Raw genomic sequence first — 23347 nt, forward strand, 5'->3', positions numbered from 1 at the left:
TCATATACTAATTCTAAGATATTTCAAAGAGATATATAAGAAAATTTCAAAAACATCCCTATTTTTTAAATATATTATGATTATACATTATTGCTATATATTAAAAATAAGTATGTACATATACTCCATGTATGGTCACATACCCAATGTATATACCATCATATATTGTCTAGTATGATTACATACTTCACATACATATTTTTTGTTGGGTCAGATACATCATACATCATGAGATATACACGTGGGAGTAACTATAAGCGAGTGTAGAAAGGATTTTTCCAATATTAATTATTTAGTTATCTATTATTTATTTATACAATATGTATATATAATATTTATTATTTTAACTTATATACGCATATAGGATGTTTGGCTGCATTTGACCACGGTTTCATCTCGCGAAGCAATGCTGCAGAGACCTGTGAGAATCATCAGCACTAAAAGATGATTTTAATAATTTCATTAATTATTTTGTTATTGTTGTTCATTTATAAAGTATATATATTTTTGTTGCTGATGTTTAGAATTTTATACATTCAGATCCTTTGTTGCGTAATGGAATCAAATTTGCGGTTACCACTCGAGATGAGAAGTTTTGCGATGTACCACGCTTGGATTCTAAAAGAGGGCAAGTCTACAGTGAAGTACTGGTACAAGTATATGAGAGGTGGCTCGAGCCTCCCCGAAATATCATCTGCAATCTCGTACAAGTCTGTCGATTAGACTGTTTTAGATTAGATTGGGTTAGTATGATATACTAAAAAATAAATAAAATCTTTAGTACTATTGATGAAATAAATTGTTTAAATAATTGTTCTTTAAGTACGGGTCTTTACACATACATCTCCACTAATAATCTTAAAAAAGCATATCGAAGGAAACATATATTGGTAGGTTAAGATGATGACAGATATCATAAAAAAATTGTTTTGTCAAATAGTCTATCTTATTAGTTTGGATGTTACTTTCTAAAAATTGTATAGTCAAATTCACAAATCAATGTATATGGTCAAATGTTACCATTTTGGCAAAGTACACATTCACCAATTAGGTACTATAATTATATATTAGATGATCATTCTAGCATGAACATCCCAAATATATATACATCTTATAAAAGAAAAACCCACTAATAACGTATTTGTATGTGATTTCGTGAAGCCACTTCATCACGAGGGCCCCATCAAAGCAGTACGTTCAAACACTAAATTATATTTGCTGGTATATATAGCCAAAAAATTATTACGGTGTTGTAGCATGACCCGGTACTAATAGTCAATAATTAGGACAAGGATTGTGCTATGGCCCCATGCTAAAGGCCTTGAGAACCTTTGGCAGCGGGTCGTGGCAGTACCTGGTGCCAAAGGCCCTCTCTAGCCACCTGGTCGTTGCAGCCGGTATTGATGCTACAGCTGACCCGTTTTCTAGTTGTGCAGACCATCTTATCTACGAATTGAACTTCATCCATGGGTTCTAAAAATTCTACAAACTTGAGCTTACAAACTTGTTTATCTTATTATTATGTTGTTACTCAATCACCAAATCACAATAATGGCCTAATGACACCATTTTCCTTAAAGTGGGAAACTCAAAAATGTCGATAAATTTGTTTTTGATTGTAACCTTGGTAGATCTATCCAAATCCATTCATTTTCATAGTTTGACATAGGTTATGGTCCACATGTTATTATCATTTTTCAAATGTGCGAATAGATTCATAAATTAGTGGCACATCGGCTATTGCTTTTGAAGTTTTGTTCTTGCCTGCCGAGTCGTTGGCGAGACTTTTGATCGCTCGTGCCACTATGTTTTTTTTTGCTTTGGAAATTTTCCTTTGGCGTTTTGGCGAGGATCGGCACACTATTGTTTATTTTTTTTATAAAATGCATTAGCGTTCCCGAAACTGGTGAGCATGTGTAATTTAGGTCCACCAAACTTTAAAAGTGCATTTCTAGATTCACAATCTTGTCAAGTTGTTCACTATGTGTCCATATATATCCACGAATGCATGTAAAGTTGAGATAACATGATGATGGTACATCTCTCGTCCCATTTATATCCTCTCCTCTCAATCTCCCCAATCCAACCCCATCTCGAGCCGTCGAGTGGCCCTCAGCAAGTGGCGGGATCGACAAACAACCCGCTAACTAAGAGGAAGACCTAAGGAAAGAGATGGCATGGAGCAGAAGAAAGCTAAGGGCAAAAGCATAAACTCTCACCATAATCTACCTTGGCAGCCTTAGGGAATGTACAATCAGCATGCCATGTCAGTGTTACGTGCATACGTGGATACATATGGATATGTGGTGAATAACTTCAAGCATTTTCATAGTTGATGACCCTCACAAATTTAGGGACCGCCATTTTATTGTACTCATTTTTTCTTGAAATACTCGATCACATTAAACTTCATATACAGGCAAATCACCAGAAACCAATTTTGCCTCGTAAACACATCAGAGCCAGAGTTCAAGACACCCATTCCAAAAGCAACTAAAAAATCAGCAGCCGTACAACAATTTCAATTACGGATAGAGACACTAAAAGTAGACAACATAGATCCAACCCTAATATAGTACACCAGGCAACTAGTAGGACTCCGATATATTCCTCCTAAATTGAGGCAGATGCCAGCACTAATGCGTTTGTCTTCGAAATAATCAGCATACCCATCCGTGCAGATTGCTGCACACCCCTTTTTCGAACAAAGGCATTAAGCCTAGCTTTATTGAAAGCCCAAAGAGCGTAATAGAATGGTCGACGCCTGGGACAGAGCCAGGAAGCATTACAAGGGAGCCACAGAGTTCCAGCTTTAACAGTACAAATAACAGCAAAAGAACTAGCTCTAACTGAACCGCAAAACTAACTCTACTTGAACCAGCATCCAAGCGAAACACCAGACAGATCACCAACCACGTAGAACAACTCCATCAGACAGGGAACAGAGATCATGCGATTGAACCGCAGGCTCCATTGATCTCAACCAGGGCGGTCTCTACCTATTTCATCTTCTTCTCATCGAGTAGTTGCTTCCAGTGTGTGAGAAGCACCACCGTCTTGTGGATGATCATTGTGGGCGATGCTATCACCTTGTCCTCGAAGACCAAATCATTTCTCATTTTCCAGATCGCCCACAATGCTCCTGCAAAAATAAAGAGAAGGACAGATTGAAATCTGTGATTCCTACTCAGAAAAATCAGTTCTAACTCTACTATCGAAGATGGGACCGAACCCAGAATCGGAGTCTCTTTCAGGAACACCCAAAGAAAGACTGCAATAGGACAAGTGAACAAAATATGATCAGTAGTTTCTACTGCCCCGCACATTTTGCATTCCTTTGCACCTGCCCAATTCCTCTTCCTAAGCTGCACTGCTGACTGAATCCTATCATGGCAGGCCATCCAGAGGAAAATCTGAATCTTCAATGGCACTTTACACTTCCAAACTTCCATCATAATAGGGTCTTTCACCCCACCGAAGGTCATCATTCTATATAGTGATTTTGTTGAGTATCTTCTCTTGCTTTCTAACAGCCAGAGCATCTCATCTCTCCCCTCACACAGATGTACACTCTCCAGGATGTCTGATAGATTCTCCCACTCCTCTAATTCATGTTGGATTAACGTGCGCCTAAATTTCAGGTTGCACGTACCTGCTCTTAGAACATCTGCCACGGTCACATTCATGTCAGAGCAGAAGTTATAAAGGTTGTGGAATTGTGTCTTCAAGGCGCAGTCACCCAACCACACATCTTCCCAAAAACTGGTCTGACTCCCACTTCTAACTTTCATAGCTCTCCCCCACTGAAACCACTTTCTGACTCCTAGCAAGCCGCTCCAAAACTGTGAGCCAGAAACCTTTTAAATTTGAAAGATATTCTTTGAGCCCAGATACTTTCTTTTCAGTAGTTCACAACACACATTGTTAGGGCCATTTTCCAATCTGTCAAGCCACTTGGCCACTAAGCAAACATTCATAGCTCTCACATCCAAAATGCCTAGGCCACCAAAGTCTTTTGGTCGAATAAGGGCATCCCATTTGACCATGTGATACTTCCTCTTTTTGCCTGTACCTTGCCAGAAGAATTTGGAACGCACCTCGTCAATGACTTGATAACTCCCCTCATAGAGCATATACACCCCCATAGTATACATAGGAACACTAGAAAGGCAAGAATTAATTAACACCGCTTTGCCACCTGACGACAAGTATCACATTTCCACATGCTGAGTCGTCTGCACACCTTCTCACCCACATAACTCAATTGTGCTTTTGACAATTTGCAGTCACTCACCGGCAGACCAAGGTAAGTTAGGGGGAATTGCCCCACCTTACACCCAAAGATGGAAGCAATCCTGCTCTGCTCAGCTAGCTCTACTCCAACGGAAAAAATTTCACTCTTATCATAGTTAATCTTCAGCCCTGACATAGCTTCAAAGCAGTACAGGATAAATTTCAGATTTCTAACATTCATCTCAGAGTTTCCAATGAAAATGATAGTGTCATCAGCATATTGGAGATGGGTGAGGCCGCCCTCTACTAAATCAGATGTCACCCCTACAATGTCACCAGCATTACTAGTAGCACATAGCATGGCAGACAGTGCATCTCCTACAAAGTTGAAAAGGAGAGGTGAAAGGGGGTCCCCCTATCTCAGACCTCTGAAGCTTTTAAAGAAATCTCCTCTCTCTCCATTAATATCAATCGCAACCCTGCCATCTCTCACAGATTTCATGATCCAATCAATCCAAATAGAGGATAAATTCCTTGTTTTTAATACCTCTTCTAAAAAGGATCAACTCACTCTGTCATAGGCTTTCTCAAAGTCAAGCTTTAGAATGATCCCCTTCTCTTTTTTTGAATGTAGAGAATGTAGCACTTCATGAAGGATTACCACACCATCAAGAATATTTCCCCCTGGGATGAAAGCTGTTTGGTTACTATTAATAACTCTACTTGCCACTGGAAATAGTCTCGGGGTTAGGACTTTGGTAATGATCTTGTAAATGATGTTCAAGAGACATATTGGACTGAATTGCTTAATAGTCTTTGGCAATTTTAGCTTGAGAGTCAGAATAATAACACCATAATTCAGTCTCCACAAGTCAAAAAACCCAGCATGCAACACATCGAGCATTTCTTTGATATCACCTCTTATAAGCGGCCAGAATTTTTTGAAAGACTCTATGGAGAATCCATCTGGACCAGGGGCTGTTCCATTTCTCATCTCTTTAACTGCAGCATCAACCTCTTCCAAGGTGAAGGGTTCAGTCAGCCTATCATTCTCCTCAGGAGTGATTTTTTGCTGAACGGACCAAATCCCGTAGTTTAAATGAATATCAGCTATCTCTTCTTTCCCGAATAGCTTTTTGTAATACTGAGTAATGTGCTCTCTTAGCTCTGCTTGCTCTGAAAAGCTAACACCTTCATTTTCCAAGGAGTGGATTATTGATTTCCTCTTTCTGCCATTAGCACTTTTTATGAAAAAAGGTTGTATTAGAGTCTCCCTCCAACAGCCATTTGACCCCCCCCCCCCCGCTTTTGCCAATAAATTTCTGCAGCAGCATATATAGCCAGGAGTTCTTTCTCTAGTAAATATCTTATCCTCCATTGTTGTTCAGAGAAACCTCCCAAATCAGCCTCCATATCCATGTTACCCAAGGACATCAAGAGCTGTTGTTTGTGTTTCCTCATGTCACTTTCAAAATTGGCATCCCAGCCTTTCATACCTCTCCTCAATTTCCCAGTGATCACATGCCAGTGATCTAGACAATTTGCCTTGATTCCCAGAGGCCATCTGGCAATCAGCCATTCTTTGAAGCCTTCCTGTGTAAGCCACGTAGGGTCAAACCTAAAATAACGAGGAGGGTGTTTCAACTCTTCCTCTAGGCACACAATAAGGGGATTATGATTAGATCCCACTCTTGTGGAAGCAAAAACTCTCACTAAATTATACCTGTCCTCCCAGGAGTTAGTCACAAAAACTCTGTCTAGTACACTTTGAACCGGCATAACTTGCTTGTTAGACCAGGTATAGCGACTCCCACTTCTGTGCAGTTCTTTGATTGCTGAATTGTCTATCAGATCTTTAAAAGCTTGCATCCACCTCACATCTACATTGCCTGAGGACTTGTCTTCCACTCTTCTGACCATGTTAAAGTCTCCTCCCATGATGAAAGGAAGGTGACAGTTAGAGATCAGCTCAGCTAACTCTTGTAAGAACTCAGCTTTTCTGTTGTCTTGAACAGGTCCATAAGCATTGAAATGGCACCATTGGAAGCTATATGAATTATTTTTGAGCTCCAAGAAGTGGCAGAAGACCCCTTTTTCTTCCTTAAGGACTGTAACTATCTCTTTGTCCACTCCCATCAAGAGCCCACCAGAGTGCCCATTGGAGGCAATCCAACTCCAGGCAAAGTCCAGACCTCTGCTGAAGGAATTTATCTCTCTAGGTCTGAAAGAGTCTTTAATTGTCTCTTGCAAACAAATGAAATGTAAATTATGGCACTTACAGAGCTCTACTAACTATTTTCTTCTACCAGCACCCCTAGACCTCTAATGTTCCAGAAAAGCATCTTCATTAACTCTTCTTTTTTGATTTTCTCCCCTCTTATTTTGGGGGAAGAATCTTTCTTAGGCACATACCCATTCTCTTGGATGGGTGGGTTCACTAACTCTTCTAAAGAATCACTGACCTCTAGGTTTGTGAGATATTTCCCATCTGCTGCAAGCTCCTCTCTCTTCTTTTTGCACTCAATTGCCTGCTGAATGGCTGCTTGAGCCATTTCTTTAGCTCTCAAAAGAGATAGATTCTCATATTCACTAGTATCATCAGATTGCAATTGAATGCCACAATTTACAGCAAAGGAGCTAAGAGAACTATTGTTAACCTTTTGTAAGATAGCAAAGGGGTTTGTGATGTGCATCCTGGAGCTTCAAGGTTCTTCATAACAGCTTTGGCTTCAGTAGTCTCCAGCATAGAAACCCCTGTCCTAGGGACTCTTTTGCTGAAAACAGTAGCTTGTGCAGGGAGTTTTCTCTTGGCCATATTCTGATCAGAAGACCCATCCATTTCCATCAAGTCATCCTCTTCACACTAGTCTTCAACCACTACTACCTCTTCTTCAGAGTTACCAGCATTCTCAACTAGAACAACAACTTCAGTTTGGTTAAGCATATATACCACTATTAGCCTTAGAGTTCTCACTCACTACTCCCTCCATGGTTACTTCCAACTCAAATCCTGACTCCATAGATTGTTCATAAGAGTCCCTTGCAGCCACACTGGATCCTTAATCTGAGAGGGGGGAAAGTATTGCTCTACCAACATTTCTGATGAAACCTGACAGAAGAGTTGTGTCCCTGGGCTTTCTGCAGCATTTGTTCTTTTCTTGTGTGAGCCAGTAGCAGGGTTAGATTTAGGAACATTCTCAGAGGAAAATTTCTGTTTTGGACGCGCCTCTCCTTTCAAGATATCTTTGGATAGCTCCTCATAATTATCCTGGGAGTCATGTTCCTCCTCATCAGTCTCCTCATCATTATCATCTTTTTTGTCATGTGGATCCTGATTGGTTTTTTGGGGGACCTTGCTCAGATGCAAACCAGGTCATTTTGTATCCTTGTTTATTTATATACACATCAGAGGAGCCCATAATATGTGCTGGATTCTTACAGGCCACTTTAATCCACACCTCCCTCCAATTTAAAGACTCTACATAAATCTCTTCAGGGTCTTCAACCAGATATGCTAAATCTGTCACAAAAGTTTTCTTCCTAGCAACTTTTGGGATCCCAACTACTCTAACCCAAGTATCTTTTAGGACATCAAAGGATTCTGAAACCATCTTTGTCTCCTCCACCGAGGCCAAAATATCAGAGCAGCTGAACCTGATATTGCCCATTTTTTTTGTAAAAGATTCAGAACAGCCACTGAAGGAACTACTATCAAAAACTGAGTAGCAGAAATTCTCTTGACCTTCCAGTCCCATTAAGAGTCTGCCAAGTATTTTAGTTCTGTATCAATTCTAAACCTTGTTCCTCTTCCCTCTAAGACTGTTACAATAGCTCTAATAGACTTGTCTACCTCCGCTTGCTCAACATGAATAGTCATACTATAGAACAGTTGACCAGGCATCCCAAAACCACAAAGCTTCAGACCTTTGTTCACCTTTGCACTAGGACACTTGGGGGCAATATGAGCAGACAACTTACAATTGTAGCAGTAGGATGGATTGGTACATTGGGATTTGTGATGGCCATATTGATGACAGTTATAGCAAAGCATACCTTTATTTCCCCCTTCAGGAACAGGGTCCTTGCCTGCCCTCCTCAACTCTTCTCTCTTTGGCTGATCCCATCTTGAGGTGTTCTGTTGTGGATAGTACTGCATGGGGAGACGGCGCCCATCTTGATTGTTCAGCTTGTGATGCAAATCATCCTCAGTCATCTGTTTGACCTCTCAACCTGCGCCCCCTTAACCGCTGCGCTTCAAACCAGCATAATATTGCTGCACACCCCTTAGTGCCGCAATCGTTTCAGCCTGCAAAAAAAGACGCCACATGACAAATATTGCCAGCTCCAGCCACCAGCACTTATTTTTTTTATGAAACCAGCCACCAGCACTTCGTCCTTTGTGGTTCCAACAACGAAGACCTAGCCTCCAATTCTTGTGTTTGGGTCAAAAGCACCGTAAGAATAATTAATCTAGCAGTACTCTGTTGATGGTGCCCTGGTGGCCTCTACATAAGTCTGACGTCACACAGCACCTCATTCCTATTACTATTCTGCAACTTCTCAAAACTCCATTAGAATGTATAAGACAGAACCTAGAATTTCACTTGTACACTGCATCCTTTCACCATTATAAACCATGGTATAGCCTTCTCCATCTTCCATATCTTAGTGAATAGTGATTATTTCCTTTCCTGATTGGCGATTTGGCAATTCAGTTCTGATATCCTCCATATCCAATTCATGCCAACAGAGTTTAACATATTTGCATTTAAAGAAAACATGTCCACAATCCTCACCAAATCTTTGGCATACTGGACCTTTAGAGTCTAATTCCACTCCACGTCTTGCCACATTTCTCCTTACAGGCAGGCTGTTATGAGCTAAGCACAACAAAAATATTTTGACTTTGGTTGGGAGCTGAAGCTGCCATATCATGTGCCATTCAAATCACCACTGGCTCCTCTTATGCTCCTTCAAGTTGAAGCATCCTGTGGCCTACCTTTGCATCCCTCTTTGACACTGCTATTTTTTGGTGTGGTTTTAGAGCACACCAAAAAACTTCGTTTAGTAGCCAGCATTGATAGCACCCTTAACCATCGGCATTTTGCAGGTAGTTTCACCACATGCTCTTGTCCAGAAAGTTTTTTTTTTCTTTAGAAAACTTATCCAGAAAGTATTGGAAGGTAGCACAATGACACGTATGCTTGCGTGCAGGGTCCCAGTCACATGGATAAGCAAAGAGGCGTTTCGTTGGTCTTAATTTCCAGGGTTTGTTGAGCGCGCGCGCGTCGATCAGAGCCGTGGGGTGAACCACCCTACCCGTCACGTCTCGTCCATTCATTAGCCATCGCCCACCCTCCCACCTCCTCTCAGCGGCTGCCAGGTTTCTTGCCGTGCTGCCGCTGCTGACATGGTGTGCCTGCCGACGCCGTGTGCTATTCCCTTGAGGTTGAACGCTGGTGCGGCAGGGACAGGACAGCAAGCAGGTTGTTAGTTCACCGCAGAATTGGAGCTGCTTGCTCTTTCCAGTTCTAGACCTATCAACCGTCATGCAAGATCACGCCAGATATACACGTCTGCCAACTCGGGGGGTCGACCACACAAGTCCCTAAAAAATAGTAGTGCTCAATCTTTTTTTATAGAAAATCAAGCTCCGTTTCTTAGGCCATCTGGCCATGTTCAGTAGGGTTTCGGATTCTCCGATATCTGTTCCCCAATTTGTTTCTCACTGGTAGGGTTTCTCTAGTGATGAATAAAAATCACTCTGTTTTGATTAGTATATGACGGTTTAGATTCTAGGAAGGCTCTGCATGCGAGAGGAAGTTATTCTCCTCTAGTAAAAAACGAAACAATTCCTATTTCTTACTCAAAACACTTGCCTATAGTATTGTTTGGTAGTTGGGGGTTAAAATGGTGCGGATAATTTCCTAATCCGAATTTTATAGATATATGAAGAGTTTTTGATACCTAAGAATTGGACATGGACTATCCGAGGCTTTGAAGGGTAATTGTGATTTCACTTATCAACTTAACCTTTAGGGAATTTGTGTTCCTACTCCTACTTTGAAAGGTAATTGTGATTTTACCTTTATATTTTTTAACTTTCTGATTTTCCCCTTTACAATTTACAAGTTAATTGAAGTTTACCCCTAGTCAAACCATCAATATAATGGAAATACGTAAAAACTAAGGGTAAAATACAAAAGGCAAAACAACAATTTTACTTTAAAGTAGGAGCAAGAATATCAATAAGTATAAATCTTTATAGATACTAATTTGAAACTCTTGGAAAATAACAAACTCTCCCCATTAAACCAAATATAAAGCAAGGCGGTGTTTGGTTCATTCTAGAAATCCTAGAATACATTTCCGGACTAGAGAATTTTACCCGCATGAAGTACTAAATGAAGTTTATTTGCAAAACCTATGGATGTAACTTTTTACGACGAATCTAATAATGGTAATTAATCATTGATTGACTACAGTGATGCTACAGTAACCGTCCTATAATAACGCGGTCAAAGGTCTCATTAGATTCTTCAGGATTCTTGGCGTAAGGGTCCTGGAGTTGGTTTTGTAAACTGATTTTGTTTGACACCCCTAATGGACGGTCAAAGTTCATTCTAGGATTTTCCAGGGAGTATCCAAACAAGGCCCAACCAACCTTTAGGGTTGACAATGAATAATTTGGATTGGCTTGACTAGGTCCGTGCATGCACGCTTAGATGGCCTAGCTAAGTCAATGAGTAGAAAGCTTTCTGACTAGTTTTGCGAGCAAGGTGAGATCGAATGGAGCCCCATGGGAAGCATTGGCGACCGTAGCTTTCATGTGGTCTTTGTACATCAAGCGGGATGCAGTATCTTCCGTTGTCTCTCTGACCTAATGTATTTTATATATTCTCCGACTGACATGCACAAACAAAACTTCTCTGCCATTCGAGAAGACAGCTAGAATTCAAAGCCTTCCTTGGCAAATTGTGTCCTTTTATCATCCCGGACATGAAATTTGCCTTCCACTCGACGCCAGTTACTTTCGCGGCGTTTTCCACCCCGAGAAAACGCCTATAAATTGACTTGCCACCCATGTCCATTTTTCTACCCAATTCCAACCAAACGCAACCAAGTCCCGCGCACGCAAAGAACTCGAGCTTAGCTCACGTCCAAACCGACGCGACCATGGAGGCCGCGCCGTCAACGGCCGCGGTCATGGAGCGCGAGCGCCTCACGGCCGAGCTGGACGTCGTCGCCGAGGCCGCGGCGGAGCCCATGCCCAGCAGCTTCGTCGTCAAGATCCGCCGCCGGCTGCCGGACTTCGCGCGCAGCGTCAACCTCAAGTACGTCCGCCTCGGCCTGCGCTCCGGCGGCATCCCCGCGCCCTCGTCCTGGGTCCCGCTCGCGCTCGCGCCGCCGCTCCTCGCCGCGGCGGCGCACTCGCTCGTCGGCGCGGATAGGCTCTACTCGCTCGACCTACTCACCTGCGTCGCGTGGCTCGGCGCGGCCGTGCTGCTGCTCACCGTGTACTTCCTCAAGCGGCCGCAGCCGGTGTACCTCGTGGACTTCGCGTGCTACAGGCCCGGCGACGAGCACTCCATCTCCAAGGAGGGCTTCCTGGAGATGACCGAGTGCACGGGCCGCTTCAACGCCGAGGCGCTCGAGTTCCAGGCCAAGATCACCACACGCTCCGGGCTCGGCGACCGGACGTACCTCCCGCCGGGGATCCAGGCGCGGCCGCCGCGGCTGTCCATGGCCGCGGCGCGCGCGGAGGCCGAGGCCGTCATGTTCGGGTGCCTCGACGCGCTGTTCGCGTCGACGGGGATCGACCCGCGCCGCGACGTGCGCGTGCTCGTCGTCAACTGCAGCCTCTTCAACCCGACGCCGTCGCTGGCGTCCATGGTGGTGCACCGGTACAAGATGCGCGAGGACATCAAGTCGTTCAACCTCGGCGGCATGGGCTGCAGCGCGGGGCTCATCGCCGTGGACCTCGCCAGGGACATGCTCCAGGCGAACCCCGGGTGCTACGCCCTGGTGGTGAGCACCGAGAACATCACCCTCAACTGGTACTTCGGCAACGACCGCTCCATGCTGCTGTCCAACTGCATCTTCCGCATGGGCGGCGCCGCCGCGCTGCTCTCCAACCGCCGCGCCGACGCCGGGCGCGCCAAGTACCGGCTCCTCCACACGGTGCGCACCCACAAGGGCGCTGCGGACGAGTGCTACGGCTGCGTGTACCAGCGCGAGGACGGCACCGGGCGCGTCGGCGTGTCGCTGGCGCGTGAGCTTATGGCCGTCGCCGGCGACGCGCTCAAGACGAACATCACGACCCTGGGCCCGCTGGTGCTCCCGCTGTCGGAGCAGCTCAAGTTCCTCAAGTCCATGGTGCTCCGCCGCGTGCTCCGCACCCGCGGCGTCCGCCCGTACATCCCGGACTTCCGGCGCGCGTTCGAGCACTTCTGCGTGCACGCCGGCGGGCGCGCCGTGCTGGAGGAGGTGCAGCGCAGCCTGGGGCTCGGGGACGCCGACATGGAGCCCAGCAGGTGCACCCTGCACCGGTTCGGCAACACCAGCAGCAGCTCGCTCTGGTACGAGCTCGCCTACGCGGAGGCCAAGGGCCGCGTCCGGCGCGGCCACCGCGTGTGGCAGATTGGTTTCGGCTCCGGGTTCAAGTGTAACAGCGCCGTCTGGCGCGCGCTCCGCGATGTGGCGCCCGTGCCCGCCGGCGGCGGCGGCGGCAGCAGCAGCAACTGCAACCCGTGGGTGGACAGCATTCAGAGCTACCCGCCGAAAGCGTACATCTAAAACAGAGCGTCCGTTGGATCAGATGCAGCTGCACGAGAACTGTATGATAAAAGGACACACAAAATTAAAGGTTATAATTTTCGTTTAATTTGTTTCTTGATCAGGTAGGATCGGAGTTGCTGATCGAATCTTGTTCTATCTGTTGCATGCAAGACCACAATGTCTGTAATACTGTGCTGTGGTTGGGTGAATGGTTAGGATAATGATATTGATACCAAGCACTGGCCTGCCTTTTTCACGTTTCTTATTCTTATTAGGTAGGAGTAGAGATCAGGGGTGCCGTTGGATGTTGTAACAGATGCTGGTAGTAATGTGAATGCGTGTGTAAATTAATTTGCGTTGCCCTGATACTGATCAGAAGTTAGTCCATGAGGAAAGCGACTGTTCTCAGTGCTGCCGATCTTCACGGTCTACAGGCAGCGACCACAGGCAGCGTGCGTCCGATCAATAACAAACAAACCAGAAAAAGTAAAAAAAATAATGGAGAATATAAACAAATTTAAAGACAAAGTAATAACCCAAAAAACCAAACCCAAATTTTTTTTACAGAAAACAAATAAAGCATAATAACAGAGAATAGGCAAACTAATAACCCATAAAACAAATTGCATGACAAACTAATAACCCAAAAAAATTACAGAAAACAAATAAATCATAATAACAGAAAATAGGCAAACTAATAACTCACAAAACAAATTTCATGACAAACTAATAATCAAGAAAAAAAATTTGGGATGCATTTGAAACAAATAGAGCATAATAACAAATTTTCAAAAAAAATAATCAAAATAACAGATCTAACTGCAACATAGAGGTATAATAACATATGAAGTATGAATCAGGGCAAAATATAGAAAAACTACAACGAACAGGGGATGACTGAAATCTGCAAGAAAATCACAACAGTCAGAAACAAAAGGGAATCAAATGGACGCTAGCAACTAACAATTCACAATGAAATAAGCCAAATCTGCAGGCACCTCAGCGCCACCTCGTCCTCGGCCTCCGCCTCGGTGGCCGGACGCGGGGCCTCTGACGCACACTGCCTGTGGTCGCTGCCGTCGTGCGCGGTCTCCTTTATGCAAATTTGGGTGCTGCTGTGTTTGCCGCTGTGTTTTTATGCAAATTTTTTCACAAGGAGTATTTGACTCATTAGGACAAGTTTTCTTACCAAGGATTACTCTATAATATTTTATTTATGTGTTACAAAATTATATGTCTAGAGAGTATTTTTTATTATAAATCTAATGATATCAAGTTTGTCTAACAAATATATATATATATATATATATATATATATATTAGTTGCATTTTCTTCAAATGAAAATTATTCTCTCATCGAGCATCCATTTTTAAATCCATTTTCACCATTGTGTTCTTTGGAAAGAGATCTACAAAACAAGATCCATATTGAGTATGTTTTGAAGATGTATTATACAACTGTCAACTTATGTTATTGTATAGTAGTAAATTATGTTTAGATTGTGTTGCATATTACTTATATTTTTGAACTAGTAACCTATGTGACAGCCTACTCTTTTTCTGTAGCAACTATGTGTTTATCAACTTATTGTGATGTCAACTTATATGTTTAGTAACTTTTGTTTTATGTCAACTTATGTGTATGAATGTATGATTAATTTTGTTTGCATAAACTTATATCTTATATGTGTGGCAATTCATGTGTATAATAGATTTTTTTGGGCAACTTTTATTTTACATGTATGAAAACTTTTATTTTTATTATGACAATTTGTATATTAACTTATACACTAGTCGAGACTTATATGTAAATTTAGATTTAACATTATTAAAGTAGTTACTACACTATATAAATATAAGTGTGAGTATGTAAGTATCAACTTACATGCATAACATGTAAAACAAAAGTTACTATAAAAAATAATCTATTATACAGGTAGCAACTTATATATGTACTCCCTTCGTCACGGAATATAAGCATTTCTAGCTATGTACCAGGTTCATAGCATTTACTATGTACCTAGATAAGTACTTGTCTAGATACATTAGTGATGCTATGAACCTGGATATCTGGAAATATAGCTAGGAATGCTTATATTATGGGACAAAGGGAGTATATCATAGCAACTTCATCAATAATATCAAAGCTCAAATTTACACATAAATTGCTACCTGTGTAAAAGATCTTCAAAATATATGCAAGTGGGATCTAGTTTTATTCATTTCGTCACGTAGAACACAACAGTGCAATTGATATTCAAAACGGAGATCGCACGAGAAAGATAAAATATTTTTATGAACAAATTTGATTCAAAAAGAAAGACATGCAAGAGAAAGGAAGAGGGATACCACGGGTCACGGGAGGGCGGGAAATGAAGACATGGGCTGCATTATAAGCATGCTGTCTCTGGGCCATCGTACAGTCGCGCAGTCCTGCATTGGCGCGATCCCATCCCCAAATAAACTTCTCCATTCAAATTATATTTTTCTCATATGTCAATAATGTAAATGAAATTAGACAGAGCTCTGACTGCAAAGATTCCTAAAACACCACTACAATACTAACACAAGACTGCTCAACGATGCGTTGGATTTATTGTGAACCTAAAAGTTCGGTAAACTTCACTCTTATATCTCGAAGCTAGCATACTTTTGCAGAATGTCGCTCTGTTTCGTGTACAGACTATTAAGAGCATCTCCAGCAGTCTCCTAATAAACATCTCCCAATAACATATTATTGGGATGTTCCAATACAACTTTCATAGGTTATTGGGAGACATGTTTTTGCAGTTCCCCAATAATCTTAACCCAATACAACAATATGAGAGCCAAAGTTCTCCTTTTATTTGAAGGGAGTTGAGGTGAGATATTGGGACAACTCAATAATTATTAGTGAAAGAGAGAGGTATTGGTGAACTGCTCGAGCATATTTCTTCCTGATATCAACAATTTATTGGGGAAAAGAAGACAGGTGGAGATGCTCTAGTGCCGATGCTTTTTCCCCCCATTTTAACCCTGTGAAGCTTTAATCTGAACCTGTAAATCCACGCTCTTATGCGAAAACAATACCTGATGACCTAGGACTTAATGCCCTGACTGGTCGGACATAGGACATGATGGCTCGTTCCTGAGCTGCAATGTTTTATACGTCTCATTTTATATCCTGTAGCTACGAGCAGAATCTATATATATGCAGGTAACATGGTAATGTCAATGTGATGTGAATGTTCGTACCGCTTAAGTAGAAAATAAACAGAGGCAGTTGGAAGTAATACATTAAGCTGCCTTTGAAGACTTACATGTGTCTAAAAAAGAAGAAATTTCAAGTAAAGCATATGTCATCACCCTTGGACAGTGTTAGTTTTAGTTCTTGTAGTGTGTAGTAGGTGTGTTGGCGTGATTAATCCGCATAATATTGTGACGATCGGAGAACAAGTAACCTTAAAGTTAGAGTGCTATCATCGTCAGTCAATGCAGGTGTATCCACGGCAACAAGCGTGACTTATCGTGTTGGCCTGTAGCTGCAAGCGGGTCCCCTGTTATTCCTGTGAATTCAGTGTTTAGCAATGCTTTGGGTTTGTTGACTATGAAAAGCTCCCTGGACTACTGTCACGCCCCGAAAAATTAAAACATGCTTAAAATTTAACTAATAGCATCATGAGCATCATTAATGCATAATGAAGCATCATGTGCACATATTTGCATAAGTTTGTTTAATTTTTGTGTCTTGTTTGAATACATGCTTGTGTAGGAAGTTTTAATTTTGCTATACAACTGTGTCTACAAAATTTTTATTCAAATACTAGATTTCAAATATTGAATTTAAAATATTTTTGTGGAATTTTAGAACCTTTTATCCGAGCCATAAAATTCTTGGAAAATTTAAAAACAGTTGTCTTGTTTATTTTACTGCAACCAATCTACAAAAGTTTTTTTTGAGTGATTCTTCTTGCATTGTGTTGTTTGTGAATTCTTCTTCCTTCTATAAAATTTTGGCAATTTTTGGAGCCTAGGAGCAACCAGTTTTCGAATTTAGAAATGAAGCCGTCATGAACTGTTTTCTCTCCGCGGGCCCCACCTGTCATCCCCACCTTTCCCCTCCATCGTGCCTTCTTCCTCAGCCGTTGGGCAGCAGGGGCGGCGGCACCCCTCGGCAGGCGTCCATTGGCCGCTGTGGCCGGTGCGCCGAGGAGCAAGCCCGCCCGCTCGCCTCTCCTCTCTTCCTTTAAGTTTAATCCCAATGGAGGATTTCATATTGTTGTTTCCAAGGTAGCCATGCAAGTAAAAGGACTATGAAACAATGTTTAAAACACCCTCTCCCAATGCATAATTTCATGTTGTGGTCTCATGGGATCTATGTTGCATTTAATTTCAAGACTCATAGTGTGTTGGTATTTGTGTAGAGAGGGTTTTATCTAGATGAAACTGGTTTCTTCTCTTTCTTCTTAAATACTATGCCATGTCATCATATAATCCTACATGACATATTAATTAATGTGTATGAAATCCCTATGAAACTCCAATTGGGAGTGGCCTAAATACCGAACCGGCCCCTAAACCCTAGCACCTTCTTCCCCATTGCAGCCGCCACCTTCTTCTTCCCCAAATCCAGCCATCTTCGATTCGTCGTCTCCAGCGAGCCCCTCTCAAATTCCTCGCAACCGAAACTTCTTCACCCTCCCTGCGACTCATTCCGTCGCTTACCCATCCTTTTTCCCTTTCCCGCAGGCTCCCCGGCGAGCTCCTCCGCCCACCACTGCATCTGTTCGCCGGATCGCCTCCTCCGCCGCCTCTCTTCACTGCCCTTCGCTGGGGTGAGCCTCGCCGCACCTGGGAATGCGCCGTGCGCGCGCCTCCACCCACGTTCCCTGCTCGCCCCGCTTCGTTGCTCGCTCTCCGCCGCCGCCGGCCCGGCATGGCCGTGGCACGCACGCTGGGCGAGTGTGGGCGATGTTCTGGCCACGGGATCTGGCCAGTGGCTGCCTTTGGACCACCCTAGGCCCCTCCTCAACTCTGGGCCCCACCTGATCTGTTTGCTAGCACGTTTTTGTGATACTTGTACGTGCTGAATGTTGTAAAATGTGTATAAAATCGTAGACCATCCAAAATTATGAAAATTATTTTGTTAGACTCCTGTGCTGTAGATATACCTTTAAAAAAATATGTTTTTGTATGTTCCAGTTCTCTAGATTTATTTATGCTTTAAAGTTATAAAAGTGAATAAAATGGCTAGTTAATTATTCACTATTTTAAAAATGTCAAACTAAATTCTGTTAGAATCCTTGCGAAATGCTCTTTCCATTAGTGCCACTTTTTTTCATGCACCATCATTGTTTAATAGGGTTTTAGTGTGTTTTCTTGTTCTCTATCTGAAAGTTTGTTTATTTCATATCTATTTGCTAAAAAATGATAAAATGGTAAAACCAGATCTGTTAGCTTTATTTTCATGTCTGGTATTTGTGGTAATTTTCTGACATTTGTTCAATGAAGTTTGCATGTGTTTTATGATTTAACTTGTTTGGACTAGCTAAGATTTGTAATATTGATAAGTGATTCTCGAAAAATATTTTTGCTGCAAATCCGACTCTCATGAGTTTTTTTGGATGTTTTATGCATTTTCAATTTATTTCATGATTTATTCTTGCTGTATAAATTTTTGATGATTAATTCTTGTACTAGTTACTTGTGCGTGATTGCTATTGCTTGTGTTATTTTGTTCATCATCGCATGTTGAACCATTCATTCTTCATGACATATCATTACATACACAATTATAACATCATTCTAATGCATGCATTATTCATGCATTCTAGTGACTCAACCGTCGAAGAACGAACCCGTTGGGCCCACCGAAGTCGTCAAAACCGAGCCCGGCGTTGAGTTCCTTGTTGAGCCCGAAGAAAACTAAGGCAAGCAGCTAAGCATGATTCTTTGTACCTATTTGATTTTGTTTAGTTTAGTTATCTCATTTGGGTATTATTGAGTTATATATATTATGTTATCTATTGCATTCTTGTACCTATTTTATGCATTTACAATCCTTGACTTGTTATATCCATGTCCTTGCCACTCGTAGTTAGTAACTAAATGATGGACTAGATGCTTAGCCATGCTTAGAATTAGTTTATCATTTGTGAGGAAATTCTTGAAATAGGATCACACTACACCCACTTGGTTACCTTGATCGCACATGTTTGATTTAGACTATATTGGAAGGGTTGGTGATGGTTATGTTGGAAAGTTGATTTTGTGATTTGGGCGGAATGTTAGGGCTTAGAGAAAGGAGTCTCGGAGACATAGTCCTCTTGAACCGATTAAGAACCGTCCGTGGATGACTGCAGCTTTGAACATTTTTATCGTGCTACCACATATCCTAAATAATGGTATGGATGTGCCAATTACTTTCTTTGACTTGATTTTTGATGCACGGTCCTAGATACGTGGCCAAGGGGCTTTGTAGAGAGGCTTAGGGGTGTCCCCGGTGGACCTAGGTGACTCTCCGCGTAAGCTAGGCGTGATGTTCATCGATTGAGGCTTGTTGGGAACAGTTGATGAGAGTACCGCCTTATCCAACTTGGCCAGTTGGGTGAGCCGCATGGTCCTTGTGTCGAGTGGGTAAAGTAGTACACCCTTGCAAGATTTAAATCAATTCGAATTGCCGCGCTCTCGGATATGAGCTTGCTATTTGTCCGCCGAATTCTTCATAGAAAGTTTTGTTCATGTTGGAAATGGTTAATGACACCTTTATGTTGAATTATTTTATTCTTTTCATAATCAATTAAAATTTATGGTGGGTTGGGCAAGATTAATTAACTTGCTAGAGAGCTAGATGTTGGTTAGAGAACTGATGCTTATGCAATAACAACTTAACCTTAAAGTCTTATTTGAGCCCTCTTGCATACTCCTTGATTATATAATTGCGTAAGTTTTGCGAGTACCTTTTGTACTCATCTTGCTTTTCTATTTAAACTAAGTTGCAGTTAAGCCGGAGGTTATTCGATCAATGTGGCCGCAATGGTGCCCTTGAGCAAAACGTCATTGCTTTGTTACGTTTTTATCAATTTATCCATTGCGTATGTGAGAGCATATTGAAACACTAAACTTTAGTTTCCTATCTCTTTTATGTCAATCGTGAGCCCAAGACTTGTAATTGGAAACTTTAATTTCAGATTTGAACTATCCTTGTCATGACTTATAATCCCTAATGTTGTACTCTTTTTATGACTAAAATTTCTCTTTATGGTTCATTGGTGATGTATTTTTTGTATAACGGTACGTGTGCTTAATTCTAGGCATGTGGCAAGCACGTACCGAGACTACCAGATTTGATATTATTTTGGGCAAATGACGTGTCGGTTGTTTGTGTCTTTAGATGTGGGTTAACACGTAGTATGCTCTCGGGCAAGCGCGTGTTAGTTCCCATCTCTATGATAATGACCGATGGTTTACCTAAAATAATGTCATATTGGGCGGTTCTTACAACTATTGGCTTCGGCAATTTAATTTGTTCAGTCGCACATTTTCACCGATAACTCCAAGTTTCTCCTGAGGATTGCGATCTGCAGAATAGCTGTTGTTCTTTCTGATTTTTCTTTTTTCTTTTCTTTTTAATATCAAGGCGAAACAGCAATTTATTCTTTCTAATTTGCTAGTACTTGTGTCCTGTGACCACCCACAGGTTATGAAAGGCTTTACACTTTCTCCCTCTAGAGTCCTCATGGGCCACATGCACATGGCCTACAATATAGACGGGCCTGTATTGATCTTGAGTAATATTTATGCAAGTCTCCAACGGACTCCCCCTAGAGCTACGCAGAGCGTGAGCGAGACGAGCGGGGAGCCGGGCGACGTGCGAGTCGGCCGCGAGTGCTGTGGCGAGCGTGGCGCGTGGGTTCCGCAGGACCTGGTGAAGCCTATCCATCAACAGTTTTCATTGCTTCCCCTGTGCGAGTACAGGTTTCACAGAAAGTGTCTAATTTATTTCAGTGACAAGTAAGCTCACCGAAAAAAATAATGACTAGCCTCACATTGTAAAGAACTAATAGTGCAACGGGTGGTATTGATTTCAAACTTGAAACTAGTCTATATATGTATTCAACTCTAATGTCCAGCTCTGAAGGAGTATGCCATTCCTTCTTTCTGTTTCCCTAGTATTTTGTTCAAATCACATCTCGTGGAAAAGACATTGCATTTATATTAGAAGTATGAAAGATTTTTTTTTTTGTGTACAATACCTTCTCACCTGTGATATCTCTTTTTAGGATCAAGTGGTTTCTATTGTCACTTAAGTATTTGTGGCAAATGGGTCAAGCACTCGAGGGTACGCCAACTCCTCTTTGTGACACTTGAAATGTCACTTTATTATATGGAACTATGTGTCTCGCAAGCCAGTGGCATCAGGCCAGTGGTAGCCTGGTTCGCAGATTTCTGCAAGGGAATTAATGCTATGCCTATTGTTTCAAAAAAAATTAATGATATGCTTCAAGGTAATCTCTGTTGAATCGTAAGAATTTATAGTAGTTGAAACAAGGCTTGTTGAAACTCTTAATATTTTTCTGGTTACATAACGCATGACATCCAGCTGTTCGAAACTGGGTAGGTTTGGCTCTTAGTTGGTTTCTGAAGTGCTTTTTTATTTTGTAAAAAAAATAAAATATTTAAACTTAAACAAAAAGTTCATCAGTAATTTATTTTAAATTAGAAAAATATAAACCTAGCACAAAAATTTTTCGAAACATGTTAACTATCTATTGCCACTCTACTTCTCAGTTGTTGGATCCAATTTTTTTATACTCCTAGTATTCTTTGCTTAGAGTTATACCTATTATTTTTGAATAAATAAGATTCAAATAGATCAATAATAGATATGTTACATTTTAAGCAAAATTTTGATATATGTTTCATATTTTTCTGATTTAAGATGAATTAATTTTGATTTTTTAGATCTAATTAGAACTTTTAAAAATACAAAACCATCCTAACCGCCAAAATTGTTCGGTTTCAATAGTTGGATGATATTCGTTATCCGGTTTTGTAGTTGAAGATCGAAAATCAGATTTTTATGAGTGTTTAAAGGTGTAAAGTGGACTTTTCCCTTGCTCATCTAATAGTATACACCATAATTTATGTTTTTCTTTCCTTTTTGTAATATTTTGCAGCTATAGACAATTTGAGTTAGCCTATCTTCCCTGTGACTAGCCATCAAGCAATCGAGTATAACAATAGTCACACATGGCTCAATTGGGTCAGAATGACAAAAAACCAAATTCTATCATATACAGTCACACTTCCTATCATGCTAGTGGAGTTATGAAAGAAACTATCCTGTCACTCAAGACATGAAAATGCACATACTAGCAAGATAGAGTGGCCTAATACACAAAAGTAAAAATATGAGCTCAAAGAACATACCTTTGCCATTTTGCCAAAGCAATGTGCAATGTTTAATCATTAATAATCCAATTTTCTTGCTCTCAAGGGATTTTACTTACCACAACCAGAGAGAGCAAACATGGTTAATTGCACATGCTTCTGGTTTCACTTTAGTGATCTTTTGAGTGTGGAAGGAATTTGGATCATTAAAGATGAAACCTCACAATATAGGCTATTATTAGTGCACATGCAAGAATATGTGAAAGGCACGTTCACATGTACTAACTTGGTCAATTAAGTCTCACTCAAGGAATTTAAACTATATTACGGAGAGTAGCTATACAAGAGTTAGCAACAAGAATAAATAAGCATTAAGAACATGTCATCACTTTTGTATGAGCACAAGATAGCATACTCCAAATTGAGAGTTTCCTAACTCTCTTCCAAGAGACTACAAATTCACGAGAACAAAATGTTAGTCCAAGGATGACACAAATTTGAGAATGAGCTCCCCCTTAAACAATGTCTAAGATTTTGAATATCTTTCATATGAGGCACTTTATTTATGGGGTGTTTGGGAGAGCTCCACTCCACTAAATTTGATTCCACTCCACCTTTTTTTGTCCAAACACATCACTCAGCTTCATTCCACTCCACAAAAATATCAGCTCAACACCACAAAAAACCTGGAGCTCCTCAAGAGGTGCTCCACCAAAATGTGGAGCTGCTAGAGTTGGAATATTACCCACCTGCCACTGATTACACACTTCCCATACCCTTTCGAATAGAAAAAGTCAACATCCCAACAACCCAGAGATGTATGCTGCCCACCACCGCCTCTAGCTTGCCAACGCCGCCCACGCCGGCTTGCCCCCGCCCGCGCTTGCCATCGCAGCTGCCTGGAGCTCGCGAGGCCGGGGCTCAGTGCCGCATGGGCTCACCAACGCAGCTGCATGGAGGTCGT

The 23347-nt window shown here is 41.8% G+C and overlaps 1 protein-coding gene across 1 annotated transcript; it reads left to right on the top strand.

Moving 5' to 3' along the window:
- The first annotated feature begins 11347 nt into the window (after nt 1-11347).
- LOC120693140 (3-ketoacyl-CoA synthase 1-like) lies at nt 11348-13373 on the top strand. Its single transcript, XM_039976547.1, has one exon. It carries the CDS (start codon nt 11410-11412, stop codon nt 13027-13029), a length of 1620 nt encoding a protein of 539 aa, XP_039832481.1. The 5' UTR covers nt 11348-11409; the 3' UTR covers nt 13030-13373.
- Nucleotides 13374-23347: the final 9974 nt, after the last annotated feature.

The sequence above is a fragment of the Panicum virgatum genome, chromosome 9N, assembly GCF_016808335.1.
Source record: "Panicum virgatum strain AP13 chromosome 9N, P.virgatum_v5, whole genome shotgun sequence".
Taxonomy (NCBI): domain Eukaryota; kingdom Viridiplantae; phylum Streptophyta; class Magnoliopsida; order Poales; family Poaceae; genus Panicum; species Panicum virgatum.

What these genes read in the sequence shown, in the direction of transcription:
- LOC120693140 (XM_039976547.1), top strand. Translation starts at nt 11,410, where the DNA reads ATGGAGGCCGCGCCGTCAACGGCCGCGGTCATGGAGCGCGAGCGCCTC.